General features: G+C 43.2%; 2 protein-coding genes across 3 annotated transcripts; both read right to left on the bottom strand.

Moving 5' to 3' along the window:
- Window positions 1–2260: 2260 nt before the first annotated feature.
- On the bottom strand, window positions 2261–8264 carry VDAC3 (voltage dependent anion channel 3). 2 transcript variants are annotated; one of them, XM_053463077.1, is made up of 9 exons: window positions 8238–8264; window positions 6249–6320; window positions 5584–5633; window positions 4822–4974; window positions 4679–4731; window positions 4020–4247; window positions 3681–3831; window positions 3364–3421; window positions 2261–3075 (listed from the first exon to the last, which is right to left on the bottom strand). In XM_053463077.1, the coding sequence occupies exons 2-9, from the start codon at window positions 6313–6315 to the stop codon at window positions 2984–2986; spliced, it is 852 nt and encodes a 283-aa protein (XP_053319052.1). In that variant the 5' UTR covers window positions 6316–6320; window positions 8238–8264; the 3' UTR covers window positions 2261–2983. The 2 variants fall into 2 exon arrangements, with proteins under 2 accessions (XP_053319052.1, XP_053319051.1); XM_053463076.1 differs by having other exon boundaries at window positions 8207–8245.
- A 1532-nt stretch (window positions 8265–9796) lies between these two features.
- IKBKB (inhibitor of nuclear factor kappa B kinase subunit beta) lies at window positions 9797–22473 on the bottom strand. The gene is made up of 22 exons (XM_053463040.1): window positions 22320–22473; window positions 21952–22077; window positions 21139–21233; window positions 20307–20424; window positions 19821–19890; window positions 19601–19689; window positions 18707–18796; window positions 16823–16947; window positions 16368–16475; window positions 15335–15464; window positions 14777–14971; window positions 14466–14580; window positions 14171–14294; window positions 13662–13813; window positions 13337–13398; window positions 13110–13219; window positions 12957–13006; window positions 12188–12287; window positions 11958–12105; window positions 11392–11522; window positions 10560–10650; window positions 9797–10202 (listed from the first exon to the last, which is right to left on the bottom strand). Exons 1-22 carry the CDS (start codon window positions 22329–22331, stop codon window positions 10134–10136), a joined length of 2310 nt encoding a protein of 769 aa, XP_053319015.1. The 5' UTR covers window positions 22332–22473; the 3' UTR covers window positions 9797–10133.
- Window positions 22474–22617: the final 144 nt, after the last annotated feature.

The following is a 22617-nucleotide window of genomic DNA, read 5'->3' as shown; positions in this document are numbered from 1 at the left end:
GACAATTCTATATAGAATTTAGGATCCAGTGAGAAAAATGGATGCCCCGGCTTCAGTTTTATAGCAGCAAGGTGGGATTCCACCCGTAGACATCAGTATAGAAGCAAAAAGTGAGGCTCATGGCTACCTGGGTCTTGGATGCAAGGCTGTAACTGCCAGCATCAACAATGTCTGCAGATCTATACAGCCCGGCATGTGGTGTTTTGCAGTTCCAGTGGAATGGAACCTGAATTTCCAGTTTTAGAGCAGAAAACGTGCTACGTGTGTAACCTGGCGTTCCCGCTTCTTATACTCGGAGCGTTCTGTGCAGTCAGCCTTACTTCATTTATGGGCAAATTGGGATTTGGTGGAGTTTATGAACTAAGCAACTACATATCATCGCACTAACTTCAAAGGAAACGGTCGCTACCTATAGCTTCTGCGTTCTGTTAATCAGATCTGATCTGTTAATCCGAATCGCATTCGGAGGTATCTAGAATAAATGGAAACATCGTGGGTGACGCGTTATCTAATCAATGTCCTGTCCCTGCACACATTCCTTTACTATTCCTGCCCGAACCCCAACCAGCAACTTATCCATAAGGGCAACATAACAAAGGTGTGGCAAGATAATCTCAATGATTCTAACCATGCATTATGCAGGGCTAAATTAGCCCCAACAACAGTATGAAACACGGTGGCTTTCAAGCAGATGGCAGGCTTAGGGGTCATCGATTGCCTGATTGAATTTTTTTTTTTATATATACCGGTATTATTACTTTATATCAGCCCTGAATGCACAAAACTTGTTTGCATATTCCGCATTGATATGCATTGGATGCCATTTGGCTTACAGAGTTTTGTGAATAAATGTAAAGTAAGGCGTTAAAAGGTTTAAAAACTGGACCCTGTTTTAATACAACAGAAATACTAAAAGACTAGGATCTCAAAAGCCCATCTACAGATTTAATGAAGATCGTAAAACCGGTAAGAAGAAGAAACATCCAGAAATCATGGCTGACAGTTTAGCTTGCAGCCGGTGTTCAGAGGTTGTGTCATATATCGGGGTGAGGGACGAACTCGTGTTGAAGAGAATTAATACTTTTGACCTTGCCTATAAGCAGGGAAACGTGTGATTCTGCATTCAGTTCTGAACCCGATGAATGCTTTGGTCAGGACGTGGCTGGGGTTAAGACCTTCTGCAAATGTTCTCTTGGAAACATTATTTCCTTTATTATAGAAAGGATTACTGCTCTTGGAAGGGCCAGCATATGGCAGATACCCTGCACAATGCTATCTTCAGTCAGAGGAAAAGAGCACTGACAAAAGCCCCAATCTCCCAAGTGGCCCATATCCCCCGGTCTCCGTACCATGGGCATGTTCTTCTTCTATAGTCCTTTCTTAAACGGTCATCCTGAAGGAGCACTTATTTGTTTACCACAGTGTAGAAAAGCGAGAAACGCGGTAAAAAGGTTTATACCGTGGAATCATACAGAGTGAAACATGATAAACGTCTTGTGTGTAGTTTATATGCAGCCCCATGTTAAAAAAAAAATCAACCCAGTTATACTAGGAAAGGCCCCAACAGACCATTTCCACGGACACCTTAAAAGCCCAAGAGCCCAGGTCTCATCCACCTGAAGATATTGGGTATATCCAGGAGCTTCCCAGGTCTGCTACCCGCAGGTACTCATTACCTACGCACTACGGGAGCTGAGAAGGAGCAGAGTTCGAGTTCATTCTTGTCGGACCCAATAAAGAATTATTCATATTTATTGTATATCCTAGGAATGTGTCTATCGATGCCTTCCCTCCATATCACCTACCTCGCTGCACCCAGTCCAGCTCTACGGAGACCAGCGGTTGCTGAGACCATTTCAGGATATCCTTATAAACATCCAGCCCTTTCTTTAACAGCACAACTGAGGCCCAGATGCGGGATCTTCTCACAAAGGGAATATATACTTCTAATGTGCAACCTGATTGAATCTCTAGGACATTTATACTGCATATTTTTCATAGGCAACTTAATGATCAGTCCCTTTAAGCAAGTGCCCCCAATAAGGTAACCAACATGGGCAGGAAAGTGTTAACGTGCAGACTCTGGAATGGACTATGTAACTTTCTTACAGCCCGACCTCAAACTCGGGCTATAAATCCTGTTTTTCTAGTTGACTGTTAAATTACCTTTCAAGGTTCCCAAGGCTAGCATAATATTCTCTCACAGGGCTATACACACCCCAGGGAAGACATTATAACGCAAAATTATAACCAGACCATCCAGTGTGCAGTGGCCATCTTTATTGTGATAACTAAACAATAACTCAAGTAAACACTCAAGGGTAATGGGGTGCTTTTACTGTTATTACTGCAGAACATGTGACCACCATCTTCACCACATCAAGGACCAAATTATATATAAATACCCCAATGGCCTAAGAGGATCCCCCTCCACCCTCGTTTGTGTACAACTAGGAGAACACGGATGTGCAACTTCCATATGAATACACTAAAAGCAATGATTAATCCTGAAGGGGGCGTAATAAACAAAAAAATAAATGTATAATGGGGGACTTTATGTTAACTACAACCAAGGCAATGGCAGCAGGGTATTCTAGAACAATGGCGGAGAACCAAAAACAGTATATAATATATATTAAGGGGAGCGATAGTGTATATTTTTTTTTTTTTTTTTAAGGTAGTGTTCAGGAGGTTGATAAATTTGTAGAAACGTCTGTAGTGCTCTTTAGAATTCTGGTTGGCGTTTCCTCAATATAATAATGTCAAGATGGTCACTAAGGAGTGTTGTGTTACTCTTCAGCTTCTTGTTCCAAGGGTAACACTACTCCTGAACATCCGCACGGTGTTTCCCGGCATCAGAGTAATGTTGGCACTGCTTGAGTATTCTTGGTGTGGCTAAAATCCCGTCTGTGTTGTAAACACTGGAGGGAGTCTGGGTTGGGGTCTGAATGATTACGCCTGGATCCTTTGTGAACTCTTCCCATTACGCTTCAAGCTCAAAGCCGAGGCCTACCTTGTGGCCACCAGAGCTAAAGTTCTTCCCGTTGATCAGGGCGGAAAGAGTGAGCTTCACACCTGTGAGAAAGGATCACATTAAGATATCATAAGCCGTGTCAACTAACTATTGCCCCCGTGCCTACGCCAAGCAGAGCCCCACATTTATGGGCTGGAAACATGAAGATCAGGAGATTAAACCCAATGTCTTCAGATGCCGTTAGACAATGGCCTATGTTTTCTTGAATTGTCATCACTAAAAATGCATGTATAAGAATGGGCAAGTAGTTTAAATGGTGGAAACCCCATCTGCCCTTTCACAGGGCTGCGCAGGTCCCAGTTTTTGGACTTAAAGAAATCTTTACTCACCAGGTCTTAGGGTGTGTGTGTAACCCAGTCCAATCAAGCTGGCATTATTAACTTTAGCCTGAAACAGAGACAGAAGAACAGATGTTATAATGGGGACTGCAGATCAAAATAACCAATATCCGAGTTGAGCACACTTGTAGTTGCGCACAGAGTTGTAGCCTCAACCCATGGGAAAGCCGTTTCAAACAATACACCACGCAAAGTGTTAATGAAAATTCCTGAATCTCAAATGGCAAAAAAAAGTTTTACAAGCAAACCTATCCTTGGTCTCTTGTATATAGCACTGGAATCCTTATGAAATCACAGTTCTCACTCACAGAGATGGTGGCGTCCGAGTCCAGCTGGTACTTGGCGCCAATCCCGAAGCGGGTGTTGTTGCTGCCGGCACTCCACGCCAGGCTCACCGAAGTCTCTATATCCTTATTGACTTTCTGGTAGATGGAGCCTCCGAATTCGGTGCCATCATTCCTGATAGAGAAGGAGTAAGATCAGGTGGTGCCATGAACTAGCATTCATACGCCACACCGAACATGTAACCCTACAGGGTTCTTTATCAGTGTACACATAACTAACATACGTGTATAGATACTAAGCATCCCTCTGTATGCAACATGGATTCATCATGCATAACACGCAGTCACAGATTGCAAACTCACACATTAGTGTGCAGCTGAAAGTCTCCTGCGGTGTAGCCCAGTGCAAAGTTGTTTTGTGCCAGCCTAGACTTGGCCGTGTCGAAGGCCATCTGGTAGCCAGCCAACCAGCCTTGGTAGCCCAGGACTCCCCAACCATATATGGTGGGGCCTGCCAGGTCCAGGTCGATATCACAGCCCAGATTGGCATAGTCTCTCTTGTAGGAGGTCCGCAGCTTAGCGCTCTTTTTCCTGAAAGAGAGGAAGATAGAGGGTGAAGTCTAATAGCCAACGTACATTGCTCATTGAAGAAATAAAGACCGATTAAAAGGAGGCAAATTATTTTTTTTTTTACTCAAAATTAGTAACAACATATCAGGAATGTTTCACAGTAGTTGATAAAACAAAAGATGTGATACATATCCCACGAGTAATGTAAACCATGTGCAACATTGTATAATCATAATCTCTGATAGTGTATATTGATACATTTTAATCAAAAGCAGAAACGTTAATGAAAAGATACGAGAAGGCGGCAAAGAGAAACATGGCCCAGGTGTGGGGCAACAAGACGGCTAGGAAAATTATACATTTAATAAAAACATTGTCCTTGTCCAGGAGAAGCAATTTTTAATGACGTGCAATCACCTAACATTGTAAAAGCAGGAGATGGGAGAACTCACCCTGTATTGGGAACAAACGCAGTGTCAAGAGAGAGCTTCAATCCTTTAGCCAACTGTAGAAAAGAGGAACGCGTCACATCATTAGATCTATTACCCTCTTAACGAGCCTCCCCCCCCCCGGGCAATGCAGCCACCATCCTCACCTTGTCTTCGATGGCCACTTCCGTGCCCAAGGTGTTGTCCGTGTTCCATTTCTGGGTGAAAGTGATGCCGGCTTCCTTCAGCTTGTATTTTGTCTCAAGGTTTCCAGTTGCTTTCCCGGTGTCTGTGTTTGATGAGCCGCTGCTTGTGAATTCCTGCAAATGCAAACCAGGAGCAGTACGTTGTAACGTGTTCTTCAGCCATCTGTCCTTAGCTCACCTTTCCCAGTCCCTCTCCTGCAATACTTATACACTAGTGTGGCTGCTCCATCCCCAACTGCGGCACTTTTACCTCTGGTGTAATACCCCCCAACAATCTCTAAATTGTTAGCTTGTTTCTGTAAGTCTAATTGTTACATACTACTTGTTAGGTCCTGTTTACCCATTGTACAGCGCTACGGAATATGATGGCGCTATATAAAACAATTTAAGTTATTAACTCCTATGCGACAAGTATTTTGGTTACATGACAAAATTCTTTTAGATCGGAGACATCTAATGCACATTAATCTAGTGTTAACGCAGTTAATTACCATAACATTATTAAAAACATATTTTACTTTATTTACAAAGCAGGAATTGGGTGAAAGTTCTCTTTTGAGGGTTTATTATCCTAATAAATTCTCTGTAATGTCTTACCATCTGCAGAAGTTCCAAGGCAGCGTCCAGAATGGAGAAAATGCAAACATGCATTAAATATATATTTAAAAGAGGAAAAAAAAAAACACCCCTTGCAGTATGCGATGGAGCCTCGCGGTTACTTACCACCCCACTGGAGGATTTGGTCTTCAATTCCAGCTTCACCAAGCCAAACCCTGAAAGAAAAAACCTCATCAAAGCAAGTACCGGCATCGGCACGAGTCGCCCGCTCCTCCTGATACTACACATAGCAGCTACGGGGCGGCCTTTTCATAACTATGCGCATCACCGGGCACGACTGCAGGAAAGGGCAAGAAGAGGCATTGGAACTACAATGCTCATCATCCAAACGGGAAGGTTGCAGATAATGGAAGCTCCAAGTTTGATATTCCCCGATGTACCCAAAAACACCGAAACGCGCAAAGATCACAGCAGGCAGCACAAAAATTACACAGAACTGCTCAAAAAAACCCAAAAAGAAACATTTCGCACAAACACGCGATTTGAAAATGAAGAATATCATTTATCTTCATAAAACCGCCTTTACTGCTTTATCAGTTTAATGCTTTACGGTAGACGTTCATCCAGCGAGGGCATTTCTACATACACCGGATTTTTACAGATTAGATGGGCCGAATATTTCTGTTTTCCCGTCTCTATCCGAGGCTTGGAGCAAAGACTCAAAATAAAAAGTTACTAGACCAAGTGAGATGACGATCTGAGGAGCTCGCAGGTCTACTGTAACCATGATAACGGGTTCTGCGGTAACGAGTTGTGTTTCACTTACTCACCATAGCCTTTATTAAAAACATCGCGGGACGATTTGCCCAGGTCTGCGTAGGTAGGTGGCACTGCCATGATTCCTGAGAAAGGAAAGAAATCATTACAAAGTAACGTTGGTCGCCAAATGTAGTCTATACCTTTTCCCACGACTCCGCGCATCATTCCATATCATTGGGATGAGACGTGGAGCTGGGCTGTAACATACCTCACATCAGATCACATGCGCAGGTGAATGAATAACGTGCGCATGATTCCCATTCCATTCCACAGAAATTCAGCTTAAGGCAATTGAGCAGAACGTTACGTGTATATTTAGCCTGTTCGTATAACCTCTCCCTATAAACAATCCCTTTAACTCATTGCTTCACATAACCTCAATAACTCCTCCCACTTCTATATGCACCAAAGCTTTAGCTTCTCCCACTGGTAATCACAACAACCCTATAACTCATTATATGCCGCCATAAACGTGTTAATCATTCTGCACCATATTCTCTTTTTCATGATACTCCTACTGAATGCATTTATCCAGGCCCCAGGGCTCTAGGGATGGACACACAAGACACACACGATTAACCCATTTCCTCTGATCGAACACATCAGCTTGCAGCCAACCACACGCCTCATTGCATCTATGTAATGGGACATGCTAGCCATCGTACGCGAGGATTCAGCAGAATCCCCCCCCAGAGATATGTTCGGCCGGAGAGATACCACACACACGATATACTCACCTCCAGCGCTGGTCACTTATGAGCATGTGCAGAAAGCACTGCCACTGCTTTCAATTGGAGCATTTCCCTGCCACTGATTGGCTGCTTCAAGCAGCTGATCAATGACAAGAGTTGTCAGAGCCAGGAAAAGGAAGCCAGCTGCAGGGCTGCAGCTTCTACATCAGGTTAAGAGACCCCCCCCTTTTTGAAAAATTCATATTAAAATACACAGAGCGCTTTAATCTGCATTCTTCTTCAGAGGAGGATGACACTAACCCGTCCCCTTAAACGCTGCATGATCAGCAAGTTACTGAAAAGGTAGTTCGAGGGAAAAGCTTTTTTTCTCGTTGCATGGTTTATAATACTAATAACCCCGAGTACACACTCGGTACACCCCATTTTTGAAAAATTCATATTAAAATACACAGAACGCTTTAATCTGCATTCTTCTTCAGAGGAGGATGACACTAATCCGTCCCCTTAAATGCCGCATGATCAGCAAGTTACTGAAAAGGTAGTTCGGGGGAAAAGCTTTTTTTCTCGTTGCATGGTTTATAATACTAATAACCCCGAGTACACACAAAAGTAACAATCATTTCCTATTATTTATAATATGATGAGCCACCGCCAATCAGCAGCATCATACATAACATATTAGTTGAAACATACAAGTCTGCACATTACACCGGGATCACACACATAACATACAAGTCTGCACATTACACCGGGATCACACACATAACATACAAGTCTGCACATTACACCGGGATCACACACATAACATACAAGTCTGCACATTACACCGGGATCACACACATAACATACAAGTCTGCACATTACACTGGGATCCTACACATTATAAACATACAACATACAAGTCCGCACATCACACACATTATCACATACATATTCCTGACAGGTGACATTCTGTGACTTTAAAGGTAACGTTAATTAGGTCACTGTGGTAGTGATGCAGTGCTAGTATACGGTCCGAGGTCATGTCCCCGGGTCACCGTCCATCTATATGCATCCTACAAATGTCACATATACTACGTCACTGCTGCTCTATGCGGTAACCGTTATAGTGATTATATAACCTTCGCGACGTCCAGTTGCTTATTCTAATAATCCCTTATCTACCGAGTAAACGCGCCCATTTAATATGTAACTGCCTACTACCCGCATCCACACCCGATAACGCATTTATACCCCACCCGAAATACAAACGCCCGTCTCTTTGCCCCCTTTATCACCTCTCCCTGGCTGAAGGTCTCTGCGTCTCACCTCACTTTGCGCATGCGCTCAAGTCACGCTGATCCGCCTGCGTCATGTGACCAACACACCACGCCCAGCGCACGGCCTACTCAAGATAAACCCCGCCCAGCTGTCGTTTTCCACGTATGATTCTCTTTTCCAATTGGATCATTTGCCCACTATAGCGCGGCTTTTTACCATAGAGCCGCAAGACGCCTAGAGTGGCTGTTCTGGTAAATGCTATATGCAAATATACTGGAATATACTTCCGGCGGTTTTGTTTTTTTTATTGCACATGCGCAGTACTTTATTGAGACTTATTGACTATGCAGTGCTCTCTGTTTAAGCATGTATTGTACATTCAGAGAATAATGTTATCAGAGCAAGAGAATTCCATTTGTACTGAGGTCCAGCAATATGATTTAATTATATGGCGGGTCCATGCAAAGACATACCTCTTCTGCAATACACCACAATTCCTTCTAGATTGTAAGCTCCTCTGACCAGGGCCCTCCTTACCTTTTGTTTCTGTAAATCCTAATTATGTGATTCACTACGTTATGTCCCGTTTAGCCATTGTACGGCGCTGCAGAATAGGATGGCGCTATACAAAACAATAAATAATACCAATAATAATACAAAGTGTACATTATCCATGATACCAGGCAGGACTAGCCAATGTCTGGGCACGAAGCATGTAGAAACAAAAGGGATTCAGCATGAAATGAAACATCAGCGCTTTATACAGTAGTCACATTGGTCATTTTTTTTAAATCTTTTTTTTCTACGAGTTTTTAAACTATACCCTCTGAGCATGAGGGTGAAACCAAGCATTATGTGTAATATTCAGGGAGCGTGCGTGTGTGTCCTACAGTCCTTAGTAATATTTACAATTTAACGGGTCTGACGGAACTGGGCTGTCCAAGACCTCTAGGAACCTGGGATCTGGTATGAGAGATAGAGATAGCGGTTTGTCACGAAGACCAAATGCCAATCCAACTGATTTTCTTGGCGGTTCTTATGGAATATAAAACTATGCTCATGATGATCTGGTTATATCAACTGATTTTGTCATAGGGTTGATAGCAGTATATTAGGTGCACACAATGGCAGATTTATTTACTGGTGGGTATGTATTTTACATGGTGCTGACAGTAACTGCGCGTGGCTAAATACGAGACATATCTTGGTCTTCATCTTCAGAAAAAAAAATATGTATATATATATATATATATAATTAATGTTGGTGGTTCCTAGGAGATTCCTGTCCTCAACAGTTTTCTGCTGCCCCAGTCCATCATCCAGGCAAATTGCGGCAGCCACACACATTGCTTATTCACATAATGCTTTGTGTACCTTCCCATACTCCGCCAGTCTGCCCATACAGCCGTCATCCGGCCCTCCGTGGCAATGTCTGCCCCTTATAATGTATCGAAGTGTGTGAGCCCCGTAATGTCACGGCAGATAAGAACCATTCGACCATCCTTTTTTTGTCATTGGACTTGTCTGTGGCTCATCTCACCACTGATGAATAATGCAGCAAACCAAACATTTTAAAATCCATTTATTCAAAAGGACAACAATCCCAAAATATTCCTTTTTACATGTAATTTCACAAAAAAAAAAAAAAAAAAAAACAGTTATGATACGGACATACTGCTAAAAACCAAGTACAAAAAAATATAAATTTTTTAGTATTTCTTTTGCGGTTACTTGCCTCTAATCGGTAATAACACAAGAACCCTTTTGTCGCGTTGTGTTGGATATTGCTAGCACCTCGCAGATCTGGATGGGAACCCAACGTTATTTCATAATTCTATAAATCGGGACAGGACACAAAGCAGACAAGTGCGCGTTAATAAGTGTGTCTGACGATCCTCTATGTGATGCTGCGTACGGCCTTCTCCTCCGTGTCGTCATCGGGTCTCACGTTCCGGTGCTCTGATGTCCCACCAACTGCTCCTCCTGAGCCGACAGCCATGACCAATCTAAAGACTGAAATGTATCTCCAGTTACGATGTGACAGGCATGGGACATCTGTGTGTATACATGGTTATACATTATACAGCGCTGTGGAATATGATGGCGCTATATGAATAATACAATAAAGAATAATAATAACATACATTACTCATACATGTTTTTCACTCACTTTGACAGTGGAGTAGATCAGCCCACAGTTTTTGTCTTAATTTACAGTTAGATCTTGTTATGAAATTGGGGTTAGGCTTTCTTAAGCCCATCGTGCATTATTTTAAAACAGTGTGGATTTAATTTACTACCCTTTAGTTTTTTGCAGTATAGAACATAGTGTGTGCTAGGGTGAGAGCAGAGGCTTTTCACGATACCTACCACCAGGCTTGTGTCCCGTTCTGTCAAGAAGTTTCTCATTGAAAGCTCTAGTTGCCCACACAGACTCCGGGACTCAGAGAGAAGTTCCTCACTGTGAATGAGATATATATTATTCCTTTCCACTTCCAATCTTTAATTCAACACCGCTTTCTCTACGTCTGCTGTTCACAAGCCTCCTCCATCCTCTCGCCTGCCATCTACCAGCCTCCTTCAACAACTCGTCTGCCATCCACCAGCCTCCTCCATCCTCTCGCCTGCCATCCACCACCCTCTTTCACCAACTCGCCTGCCATCCAGCAGCCTCCTTGACCTCCTTGCCTGCCACCCACCAGCCTCCTTCACCTCCTTGCCTGCCACCCACCAGCCTCCTTCACCTACTTGCCTGCCATCCACCAGCCTCCTTCACCAACTCGCCTACCATTCACCAGCCTCCTTCACCCTCTTGCCTGCCATCCGCCAGCCTCCTTCAACCTCTCGCCTGCCATCCACCAGCCTCCTCCATCACCTTCTCGCCTGCCATCCACCAGCCTCCTCCATCACCCTCTCGCCTGCCATCCACCACCCTTCTTACCCTCTTGTTGTCATTAACCAGCAACCTCTACCCTCTCTCCTTCCATTTACCAGAAATCTCCTGCATCTCCTCCATCTTTTCTCCTGCTGTCCAATCTCATCTTTTGTTCCTATCTCTTCTCTAAGCTACCACTGTCTCTACTACACACAGCCCTTTCAACTACCTATTTTCTTCTTCCTGTTTATATCCTACAGATTATCCCCCCCCCCTTACAAATTCTTGCTACTTCCAATATCTCCGATCTGCTGTTTTTCCACTCACCTTTTCCTGAGGTGCTCTTGGGATGGGCTGGCTAACTGGACTGGAGGATGCGAAAGCAGCGTGGCTGGTGCCGCCATCCTGGACGTAACCAAACTGTCAGGACTGCTACTGACCGGGCCGCGCACTTTACTCTGAGCGGAGAACATAAAGGCGTTAAAGAAATACCTTCCACAATAATTCCCGCTTACACTCAACGGGGAAAAATAAAGACACTTTTATAGATTTTTGTCAACCTTTGTAATAGCAGTGTTGAAGAATCCAAAACTTCCTGGTTCATCAAGCACCAACGTCTTAAAACTCCCGTTCCACCTACTCTGCTGAATTTTACAGTTTTGTAACTAAATCAGAGATATAACCACTTAGCGCTTTACTAGAAATGGTGTCATTTCACTTAGACAAAGCTTTACTTGTGCTGTGAGCTCACATGGCACTAATGGGTCATTGTTTGAGGACAACGTCCTCATACAGGGCATGCATTGGCTGGGTAGGTAAATATATTCATTTAGAAATAAGTGTCCAACATGTATTTGATGGGTAGGTGTCCTGTTAGAAGGTATGATACCCACGCATGCAATCTTCAGGAGATTCCAGAGCTCTTGCTGCCTCTTCTCCTGTCTTTTTACAACCATTTGGTCATCTTGTCTCATTTGCTCCATGACCTCTTTCAGTTTAGGAGAGAGTTCCAGGGCCTTCCTCTTGCACATCACCGTTTTACTGCAAACAAAAAGGCAAGAATGATTGTGCCGGACAACACAATCCGCAAAGACAAGGAGCATTCAAAGATGATGTTATATACCTGAGCTGGTCATATATCAGCACAACTCTCTTCTCAAAACTTTGGACAGCCTGGAGTAGGAGACGAACCATCTCTTGACTATCGCCTCCTGTCCTTTGATCTGAAAAGAAAAAGAAATACCTTACAAGTAACCCTGTATCCATCTAGAAGACCCACGTCTTTGTTTATTCATGTGTTTATGTGGGTTGATGTTGTATAAGTTAAGGTCTACGTTTTTTGTTGTTTTTACAGTGGAATCAGATGTCATCAACCACCGAGACAGATCTGGGTTAAAGTCCCATAGAAAGAAGTATTTTTCACGTAAAAGTGTAAAACCCCAGCGCTGTATACAGTACTATAGGTTAGCATTGACTGAAACCTGGTTTTATCCTATTTTTTTTTTCTTTTGTCTACAGACCTGGAGGCCGCCATTGTTGTCAGTCACGTGGTGGTTTGGCTGACTTTCCCCGCTCAAAACACGATTCTTTATGGCAATGCTAATGATGTCTGGTCCTCCATAGACTTTCATTAGTCAGAGTGTCTGACGGGGTGATTCAAACTGAGCTATTCTATTGTTTACCAGAAGGCAGTATAATAATGAGTCAGGATGTTTTTCTCATGGACGCTGCTGCATGAAAACCATTATAGGAAAACTATAACAGTTCATTTTAAATAAAATATGGTAGAAAACTTTTTTTTTTAAATTATTATTATTTTAGTACTAAAAATAGTTCCTTGGCTCCCAGAATAGCAGAATGTTCTTCCCCAAGCCAAACTCTAGACCGCTTACCTCTCTGCCTCTCTCGCAATTTCCGATACAATTCCTTAGCTTGTTCCTCTCTATAAACAAAACAAAAAAAGGTTCCGAGCACAGATCAGGAAATCCAGTCAGAATAACTAATGTATTCAACATATTTATTCCTCTTAAAAAGCAATCACTTACATGTCATCAAGCGTCCCGCGATACTTCCTGCCAAGTGGGTTTCTCTGCAAATCGACGCTGTCTGTCTGTAATTCCATCATTTTTTCTACCAGATGTTGTACCTCCTGCTCCTGATGAAGGTGAAACATACAGGTGAAGCACTACATTTGACCCATCTTTAAATATTATTATTCAGAGATTATATATATATATATATATATATATATATATATATATATATTACTTACCCTCCCACACAGCTCCACTGCACTCTCCATATACTTCCAAGTAGTCAGTAGCTTCTCAGAAGCTAAAAGCCAAACAAGTATTATTATTATTAATAATTGAGGAAAGAGCGAGTAATAATGAAGGTTCAAAATTACCGGTAGATCTAAATGTCTCTGAGACCCCTCTACAGAAAAATGCACATTTCTCCTTTCAGGAGTTATAGTGTAACACTGTCTTGATAGAGAAATAGAAATAGTTTTTGCTTTCACATTACCAAATCTCTTCAACTGACATAATAAAAAGCTTATACTAAAGACGCCCGGAATACGGAGCATCAGGACTCACTGATTCCAAACTCCATTTGTTCCTTGTATTTTTCCAGATCGATCTGGATACTGCTGCGGAAAAAGTCTAGCTTGGCTTTTAGCTGTTCACACTCTGATGTCATCAGGTTCTTCTTTTTAGAAAGCTCTGTATTATAACGCAGAAGATTCACCCTAAAAACATACAATGAATTCCTTTAACTATATTCTTTGGGATATAATATATATAATATATAGATATATAACCTTCAGTATTTGTACAAAGTGCTTCCTTGCTCCTGCAAGTGGTATGGTCCAAAACTAATTTGTTTCTCTAAATTATTTTGACCACTTCAACCAAAGTTGTCCTTCTAGGGTCTGGCCATCTTTTGGTACGCCGATTACAACTCAGATACGTGAAATCTTAAAACTGCTGTCAAAGGTCTCCCTCCTGCCCACCATACTTTGATATACAAGCACTTAAATGGCCACCGCGTATGATCATCCACAATTACTTATACAGGAATGGAGTATGAGATGTCCCCCTCTTACAGAGTTGCACGCTGTCCCATCTGCAGGCGGGTACAGTCCTCTTTGAGGGCCCGAATGGTCTGCCAGATCTGACCCCAGACCCTGCGCAGCTGGACATAGGTGAGCTGATGCTTGGGGTCCTGCACTGGAAAACAGAAGCGAAGGTGCAGCCGTGATGTCATGGCGCGTCCAGCTAGGTAATAAGACCGTTCTCTGGTACCAAAATATTTATTCATCAAGAGACGTAACTAAATTGAACACAATAAAAAAAAAACAAAAAAAAAAACGCACCAACTCTCGTTACTGTGCTACTCACATACGCAGCCGACGCTGTCTGGATGGGGTCGTGGGGATATCTGAGGCTCATACACTGTCTTCCGGTTATCAAAGAGAAATATCAAGTCGCTCTCTCCTTGACGGGCCTCGGTAATCTGCCAACAAAAACAGTACCTCATTTAATAAGGTATTTTGCAGCAGCTTCTGCGTGTCTCCATCACAATACTCCCCTGCTCCACCTCTACGTTCTTCTCATGGGCTAAGGCTTTCCTCCTCCCTTATCACCTCTTCTTTTTGCACACATACAAGACATTTTAGATGGGTAAACTTGAGTGGCTTGCAAGCCCTCACCCTGTGGTCTGACACGTATTGCACGAGGGGTTGGAGAGGGTTGAGAGCCAGTCCAGATGCCTGTAGAAGCTCCTGTTCCTCCTCTGGTATCCCTGTGTCCTCCTCCAGACGACTTTTCAGAGACTGCAGGGTCTCTTCCTCCGTCACGGGGTAGGTATGCACACGGCCCGATACCATGTTTAGCACAGACAGCAACTAAAGCAAATAAAAGGAGATATCCCATGGGGAAAATAAAGTACAGTACCGTATACAGTACTGTTGGTTAGCTTTCATTAGTCAGAATGTGACTAAGACTGAGCCATTCTACTGTTAATTACAGGCAGCATTATTAAGGAGTCAGGGCATTTGTCTAACAGACTAGGCTGGGATAAAATATTTAGAACACATGCAAATAAAATATTTAGAACACATACAAATGGCTGATACGCAGCTGCCTGGAGTAATCTTAGGAGGAAGAGAAAACTGTTTAGATGTTTCTGGTTCCTACCTGGTTCTCCTCCTCAATTCACAACCTTTTAGTTTCCCGTCTTGATGTTTTTGCTAATGTGCATCACCTACCTTGAGGTTAAGGATGGAGTCCAGAGCCTGGAAGCAGCCCACATCAGGGCTTTGCGGATCAGTGCCCCTCTGCCTGGGGTGCCACATTAACATACGCTGGAGCCAACGTTCCAATTTGGAAGCCAAGATCCTGTGCGAGGGTGACAAGCATTATAATTTATCATGCGTGCCGAGTGTTATGGTTTTAATACAAAGTCCAACAGTTAAGGATTACTACCAACTGCACAACTTTTACCGCCATTATTATAGTTATTAATAATTATTAATTAATTAAAAGGTGTAATTGTATTGAAGGTAACTGGTCTAAAGCGAATACTTTGTCAGGAGACTGGAGGTGGCAGCTGGTGGCAAAACCTGCCGATTACTTCCTTATCCCCGGCTCACCTCCATTCTAGGACTAACACACCATGCCAATGCTAATGAAATCCTGCTTATGCTAATAAAGCCCCTCCAGAGACCTTACTTAGTCAGAGTCCTTCTGCGTGATTGAGACTGCGGCATTCTTTAGTTTACCAGAAGGCAGTATGATAAAAACCATAACACAAAAAAATAAAGATTAACTTCTATGCATATTTTTGTTTTTATCTATTTAACATTTATTTTATAAAATGTTACCCTTCCTAATACTAAAATGTGGTGCTTTTTATTCTCTTTATTTCTCCATTTTCTCGTTACACTCCACACCAAACTATAGTGTTTATTTTAGAATCAGCAGGGGTCATATATTCAAAAGCGATTCTAGAGTTTATTACTATAGCAACCAATTGAATTGTTGCAGGCGCATTCCACTGGTTGCCCTGGTGATAAAACTATTTTAACTGGTCACTTATAATACATACGTATTGGGATAGACCCCTAAGCCTTTCTGGAGGGGCAACCTTACATGCTGATGGCACGGGTATTCCACAGAGATTATCATGCCATATACAGCCAAAATCTTGAGAGATAAAAGACGTCGTAAATCACCCAATATCCAGAAAAATGACATTTTATTTGAGAAACAGAACAGGCAACGCGGGAAAAATCCACTTACGGACTGAGCTGGTTGGGCGTTGGTAGAAAGCTGGAGAACTTCACCGATCCCAACAAGTCTTCATACACCACGATGTGCTCGTTACTCTTCTCACGCACCTTTCCGTGCCTGTACCCCAAATACACACCGTCAGTTCCATAACTATGTCGTAATTACTTTGTGATGCATTCATCAAATTAACAAGGTGGGAAAAAAAGAAAAGACTTCCCTTTGGGAGAAGCTGCAGCTCCAGAGTGACAGAGCTGAGCCTCCTCTGAGGTCCGATATCTCGAGTCACTGACTGGCTGCCTGAACCACCCAATCAGTGACAGGAAAACACTACTATTGAAATTAATGGGAGCGCTGGAGCCGGCTAGCATGTCACTGGGCCAAAACGGACAGAGCTAAGCAGAACGGGGAGGCTGGTTGGCTTTAGACATCAGGGAAGGAAAGCCCGTTCCACCATGCGGTCTCACCATTGCACCGGCTGCCAGTTTGGAAGGAAAGGACGAAATCCTGTTATGCACTCGAACGCCAGCGTCCCAAAACTCCAATAATCCACGGTCACCGTGTACTTCTGCTGCTCCAGTAACTCGGGTGCCTGGGGAGGGATTAGAAACCCACGTATTGAGAATAAAGCAGAGGGTGAGAGAATAGACCTTTCCCTTCGTAGACCTTATTTAGTCAGAGGGTCTCTCTGGGTGATTAAGACCAAGACATCTTTTTGTTTAACAAAAGGCAGTACGAGAAGACCTTAATGTGTCCGTCTAACAGACCTAACACATAAAACAAAACACTATACAGCTGTTATAAACCAGTATTGGAAGGTATCAGATGATGGGTGTTATCCTTTAAGTTTTATCATGTCTATTAATGACTTTTATATAGCTTCAAACGCCTGGTATTGGAGACTACATTCATGTGTACAGACGATCTCGTAAAAGCACTTCCATTAACGTTGCTTGTGTGCTTCGGCCCTCTGAAGGCTCCAAATGGAGAAAGGTCAACAGATGCCATTTCAAAGCACTGAAAGTATGCTGGAGGTAGCCAGATGAAGGGACTCTGCTATGGCAACCCCATATGCCAGAAAGGGTTAATGCACTAACCTTAAAGCTCCGAAACTACCTTTACTGTGTTTATTTTGTCTGTTTTGTTTTGGTGTTTGCAAAGCGGGAAGGAAACAGCCCTTAGGGAAAGATAAGCAATCAGTGCCATATAGCTGGAATAACACGGGAGGTAGATAAGGCCCTATTGTATAACATAATGAAAGGGTGTCCCCTGGGGTGAATGGTAAGGGAAATGAAACCCTTGGACCCAGAACCCTTCTTCTGGCTGCTGTAGGCGGCATTTCCTATCACGCTCAGCCTGCCCGCTGGTAGGTTGCCAGTTGTTGCGTTCCCTGACCCCAGAATAGGATGAATGCATATAATTCATATAGGAAATAATGAAAATTGCCTTGGGGTCTGATACCTCTACACATGGTGCTTAAAAAACATCCGTTATTAAATCATTTGCTGGCAAAAAGGGGCCGTGAAATAACTAGGAAATCCACAAAGGAAGACAAATGAATTGATTAATTGGTGTCACTTTTCCATATTCTTTAATTTTCTCTTCAGTATAATACACAAAACAATGTAACAAAATAAGTAGTGCGATGTATCAGAAGACCTGCCGTGGGAGCAGCCACGTTAACATAATGTTGTCAAGATTTACATAATCATTAGATGATAATTACCCCCCCAAACTTATTTCTCCTCATCTATGAAGCCAGGGGTGGGCTGCACCAAAACTCTTAAAAAAAATGGCTGGCCCAACTTGGACTAGCCCACCTGTAGAAGCGGGAACATGGCTGGGTCACGTGACCCCGCGGTGAAAGAAGCCTCCGGGAAGGTAAGGAGAGGTGTGTGAAGAATGAGAGAGATGATAACGGAGTTAGAGTATATATCCATGCATGAATGTTCATGTGTTAGTATGAGCGAGTGTGTGTTAGAGGGAATGTGGGCATGACTGTGTATGAGTATGTATGTGTATGTATGAGCATGAGTGTGCATGTGTATTAGCATATCTGCATGTGTAAGTGTGTATGTGTGTTAGCATCAGTATTAGCATGATTGTGTGTAAATGCGTGTTAGCTTTAGTATATACGTGTCTCTGTGTGTAAATGTGCGTTACTGTACGTTTGTAGCATGAGCGTGTGTTAGTGTAACGTGCCAGTTGGGGAACAAGGGGCTGATGGGGCCACTTGGCTTTGCCTGGTGGCATCTTATTGCAATTTGTATGGGCTGCGTGGCGGAGAAGCAGAAAGGCCTGTAGAAGGGGTTCATAATTCCTGTGAACCCCCAAACATACTGATCACTTACCAGATACTGCAGGGTGCCCACGAAGGAGGTGCATAGACTGCCCTGATCCAACTCCTTGGCATATCCCAGGTCAATGATTTTATGGATTAGCTGGAAAAAAAAAAGACCACATTTACCTAGAGCCACCCCAGAATTACTGTGTGTAATACACATTCACACAACATCTCATCACTGACCGACCCACCTCGACCCTACTCAGAGGCTTCCAATGCCATTCTAAAATATTTTGCCCCAATTCTTAAATTAAATTACATTTACAGAGTGCCAGTAGTTCCATATCTCTTCCAAACCCATTACCCATGATTACAGACAAACACAATGTTGAGGTTCTGATTCCTTGCACTCACTTTTATCTCTTTGATGTCAGGTAGCATCCTTTAATAGCCTAACATGTTCTCATAGGCTCCACATTTTGCTACCGTTCGTTCTACAGAATCCCACCATGCATTTCCACCGCAAAAAAACATGGGATGGGACCACCAGCTATTGTATGCGTTAAAGTGTGAGAGTTGTGGTTTTTAACTCACTCAGTTCACGATACATGATGAGGGGCCAACATTGGCAGGGTCCAACAACAAGAAGAGCTGGGCTGGTCCTCAACGGGTGAAGAGGCTGGAGAAATTTTATTGATTTACCCTTTACATTATACAGGGCCAGCCAAGCTCTTGGTTATTGGGATTGGACCTTCACAATGCATAGTGATGTCAAGGAGTTTAAACCACAGCTTTCCTTTCAAGTCCCCTTTTAGCAAACAGAGCCCAAAGATTCCTAGCACCATCCCATCCTAGCAGCTGGTGCCCAATCCTTCGATGCTCAGTCCTGGACTAACATTCATAACGGATCCCAGACATCGTCTTCTGCCCCTTTCTTTAACCCATACACCCATACACTCACCCGGTGCTCTCCCGGCTGTAGGACAATATTTTCCGGTTTCAGATCCCTGTGGATTATTCTATTCTCATGGAGATACCGTAGGGCAGAGGCTGGAGAAAGACATATATAGATTAAAAGTATTCCGTGACCTGACAAGACCCCAACTACCTTGAAGAGATAAAAAAATATTGTGACATCACAAGTGACGCATAAAAGGTTGTTTTTTTTTTTGCATACTTACAGATGTCGCAGAGCAAGGTCAGGATTGCTCCCTCTTTAAGGCCGCAGCAGTTCTCAAACTGGTTTAGGTACTAGAATAAAGACAAATCACTTAAAGGGGGGCTCTCGACATTTATTTTATTACTAGTTATTACAGGTTAAAATTACTTTTAAAAATATTGTACTCGCCCCCCCCCCCCAAACAGTTCTAGCAGCTGCACGTTAGCCATTTGTATGTGTTCTAGGTCTGTTAACTTAGCCCAATCTACTTGACAAACGCGCTGCCTTTTGGTAAATAATAGAATACCTCGGTCTCAAGCACCCAGTTGGACTAATAAAAAGGCTATAGGGGAACAGACTTCATTAGCATTGCCATGAACAGTCAGCTCAGTGTGGTTTCCGGTCTGTATATTTGTATTTTCTGTGGTTAATGTGTACACGCTAGTATATAGTAAGCACCCAAGCTACGTCATAGCAATCACCTAGGCAAGTAACAAAAACCACACACCTTGCGCAGGTCTCCACCCTCGCAGTACTCCATGGCAAGCAGTGGAAGGTCATTGGGGGCCAGTTTCTGCAACCCCTCCGGAACCTCACGGGCCGAGACCACGTTCTTGTGATTTAACCTACAAAGGAAAGCAGAAACATAGATTGGTGGGAGCGAGACGCGTAGAAAAGAACCACGGACAAGAATATAAAAAGGAAAAGTGGAAAGGTTGGTAGAATTCTGAAACAATGTAAGCGTGAATCGCAGCGACAACATGGACACGGAGCAAAGAAAAGCTACTGAAAAGAATATACACTACCGGAAAAAAGTTTGGGGTCACTCAGCTGTTTTCATGGAAAACAAGGACATTTCTAGCTGGAACACGATTGCAAATGGGTTTCTAACAATAAATTAGCCTTTTAAAGTTAAACTTGGATCAGTGAACCCAACGTGCCATTGGAACACAGGAGTGATGGGAGTGATAAAGGAGTGATGGGAGTGATAAAGGAGTGATGGGAGTGATAAAGAGGCAAGGATATGCAACCCTGTGTTAAATGAGCAAATGTCTCTACAGCTACAGAGTTCCTCTGTAATCTATAACAAAAATCTGAAACGAGTGAAAAAACACGATAAATGGGTTTTATACGGATAGGTAACTGGACTGGGCATGGTCTGGAATGCGGCAGTTCCTCTTTATCCACAGGGGTTATAAAAACAAGATAAACAGAAGAGATTAATAAAATATGTATGATTAATGTAATAAAGCATGTTATAAACATGGGACGGCGCGACGACGGGCAAAAGAAAAGCAAAGGAGAGACCAACGGGGAGGAAAAACAGAGGCCAGTCTCACTTCTTCATGATCTGAATTTCAAGGCACCATCTTTCCCGGTTTTTGGGGCTCAGCTCCTGGCGACACTGTTTGATAGCAACCTGTTCACCGGTTTCCTGCGGAAAGATGGAAAATGTGGACATGAGACGAGAGCTGTCAATCAGAATGATAAATTATTAAACGCTATTTAGCACCTGTCAGACCAGAAAGAACATGTTACAAACCCAGCAGGCTTAAGGAGAACGGTATCGGCAAAGAGACAGTTTAATGTTCCTGAAGCCGCTACGTTAGAAGAACGCATATTAATGTAACCCTTCTAAAACAAACAAAAATAAATAATAATACGAATAATAATAATAATGACAGAAGTTGCAGTCCCGCTGCAGAAGCTGCCCTCCTCCTCCATGGTGAGACTGTTCTTGCCACTGCAGTTCTGCAGAATCCCCCCCACATCCATTTGCAACATGGACAACATGCAAACGCAAATGGACCACTCAGATATTATACGTGTTATGGCTGGAGCGTTCCTTTAACACGGAGCAGGTCGGCACAGACAAGTCACAAGAAGATTAAACTAGGGCACATGCGTTGCTAATTAGAATAATTGCCGGGTGACACAGCATCCTAACCATACCAGTCACACACACCGCACACATACACACACACATACACACATACCGCACACATACACACATACCGCGCACATACACACATACACGCATACACACATACACACATACCGCACACATACACACACAGCGCACACATACACACACAGCGCACACATACAGCACACATACACACATACCACGCAACAATAAAGCCGCTTTTCACCTTGTTGATCCAACGCAGGACATATCCGAATCCACCGGTCCCCAGGCGTTCCCTCATCTCCCACAAACCACAGGTCTGCGTATGGGACGGAGGAGCAGCCCAGCTGGTCCTCGCAGGGGTGGCATCCTGTACAAATACAACACAAAAGATACGTGGCTCAGCCTCCCAGCAGTAGCGGTAACAGTTAACACAGTAAGGGAGGTTAAACATGCAGCGGATAGGCGTACGGCTCCCGAATGTAAGACGAGACCAAGAACTGATTACACATTCTATGTTTCTATAATAATAATAAACTTACGTGACCAAAATACCTGTAAAGCAACTCAAGGTTGGACCTTCTTATTTGCCCCCCCTTGTTGCCTCCGTACCTGGTGTGTCATGTGAAAGAGGCAACGCAATCCGTATCCGATCTGGTATCCGGCCCCGACGACCGTCTTCTGTCCTATCTGATCACAGATGACAGCGTAACAGTTGTAGTTTTGTCTTGATGTTGACTTCCTATGTACAATGTGAGCAAATCACTTCCTCGTTCAGTTCCCTGTATGATGTCATGGAGAGGGGGCGGAGCATCTCTTAAAGGAGCCATGCCAGAGAGAAGGCTGTCATGATTACAATGTGCTTTCATTATTCTTTATTTAGAAACATATTACGAGTCGCCGTACAATA

The sequence above is a fragment of the Spea bombifrons genome, chromosome 4 (genome assembly GCF_027358695.1).
Source record: "Spea bombifrons isolate aSpeBom1 chromosome 4, aSpeBom1.2.pri, whole genome shotgun sequence".
Classification (NCBI taxonomy): Eukaryota; Metazoa; Chordata; class Amphibia; order Anura; family Pelobatidae; genus Spea; species Spea bombifrons.
The sequence above is the reverse complement of the archived record's forward strand: the minus strand, read 5'-3'. Positions and strand labels throughout refer to the sequence as shown.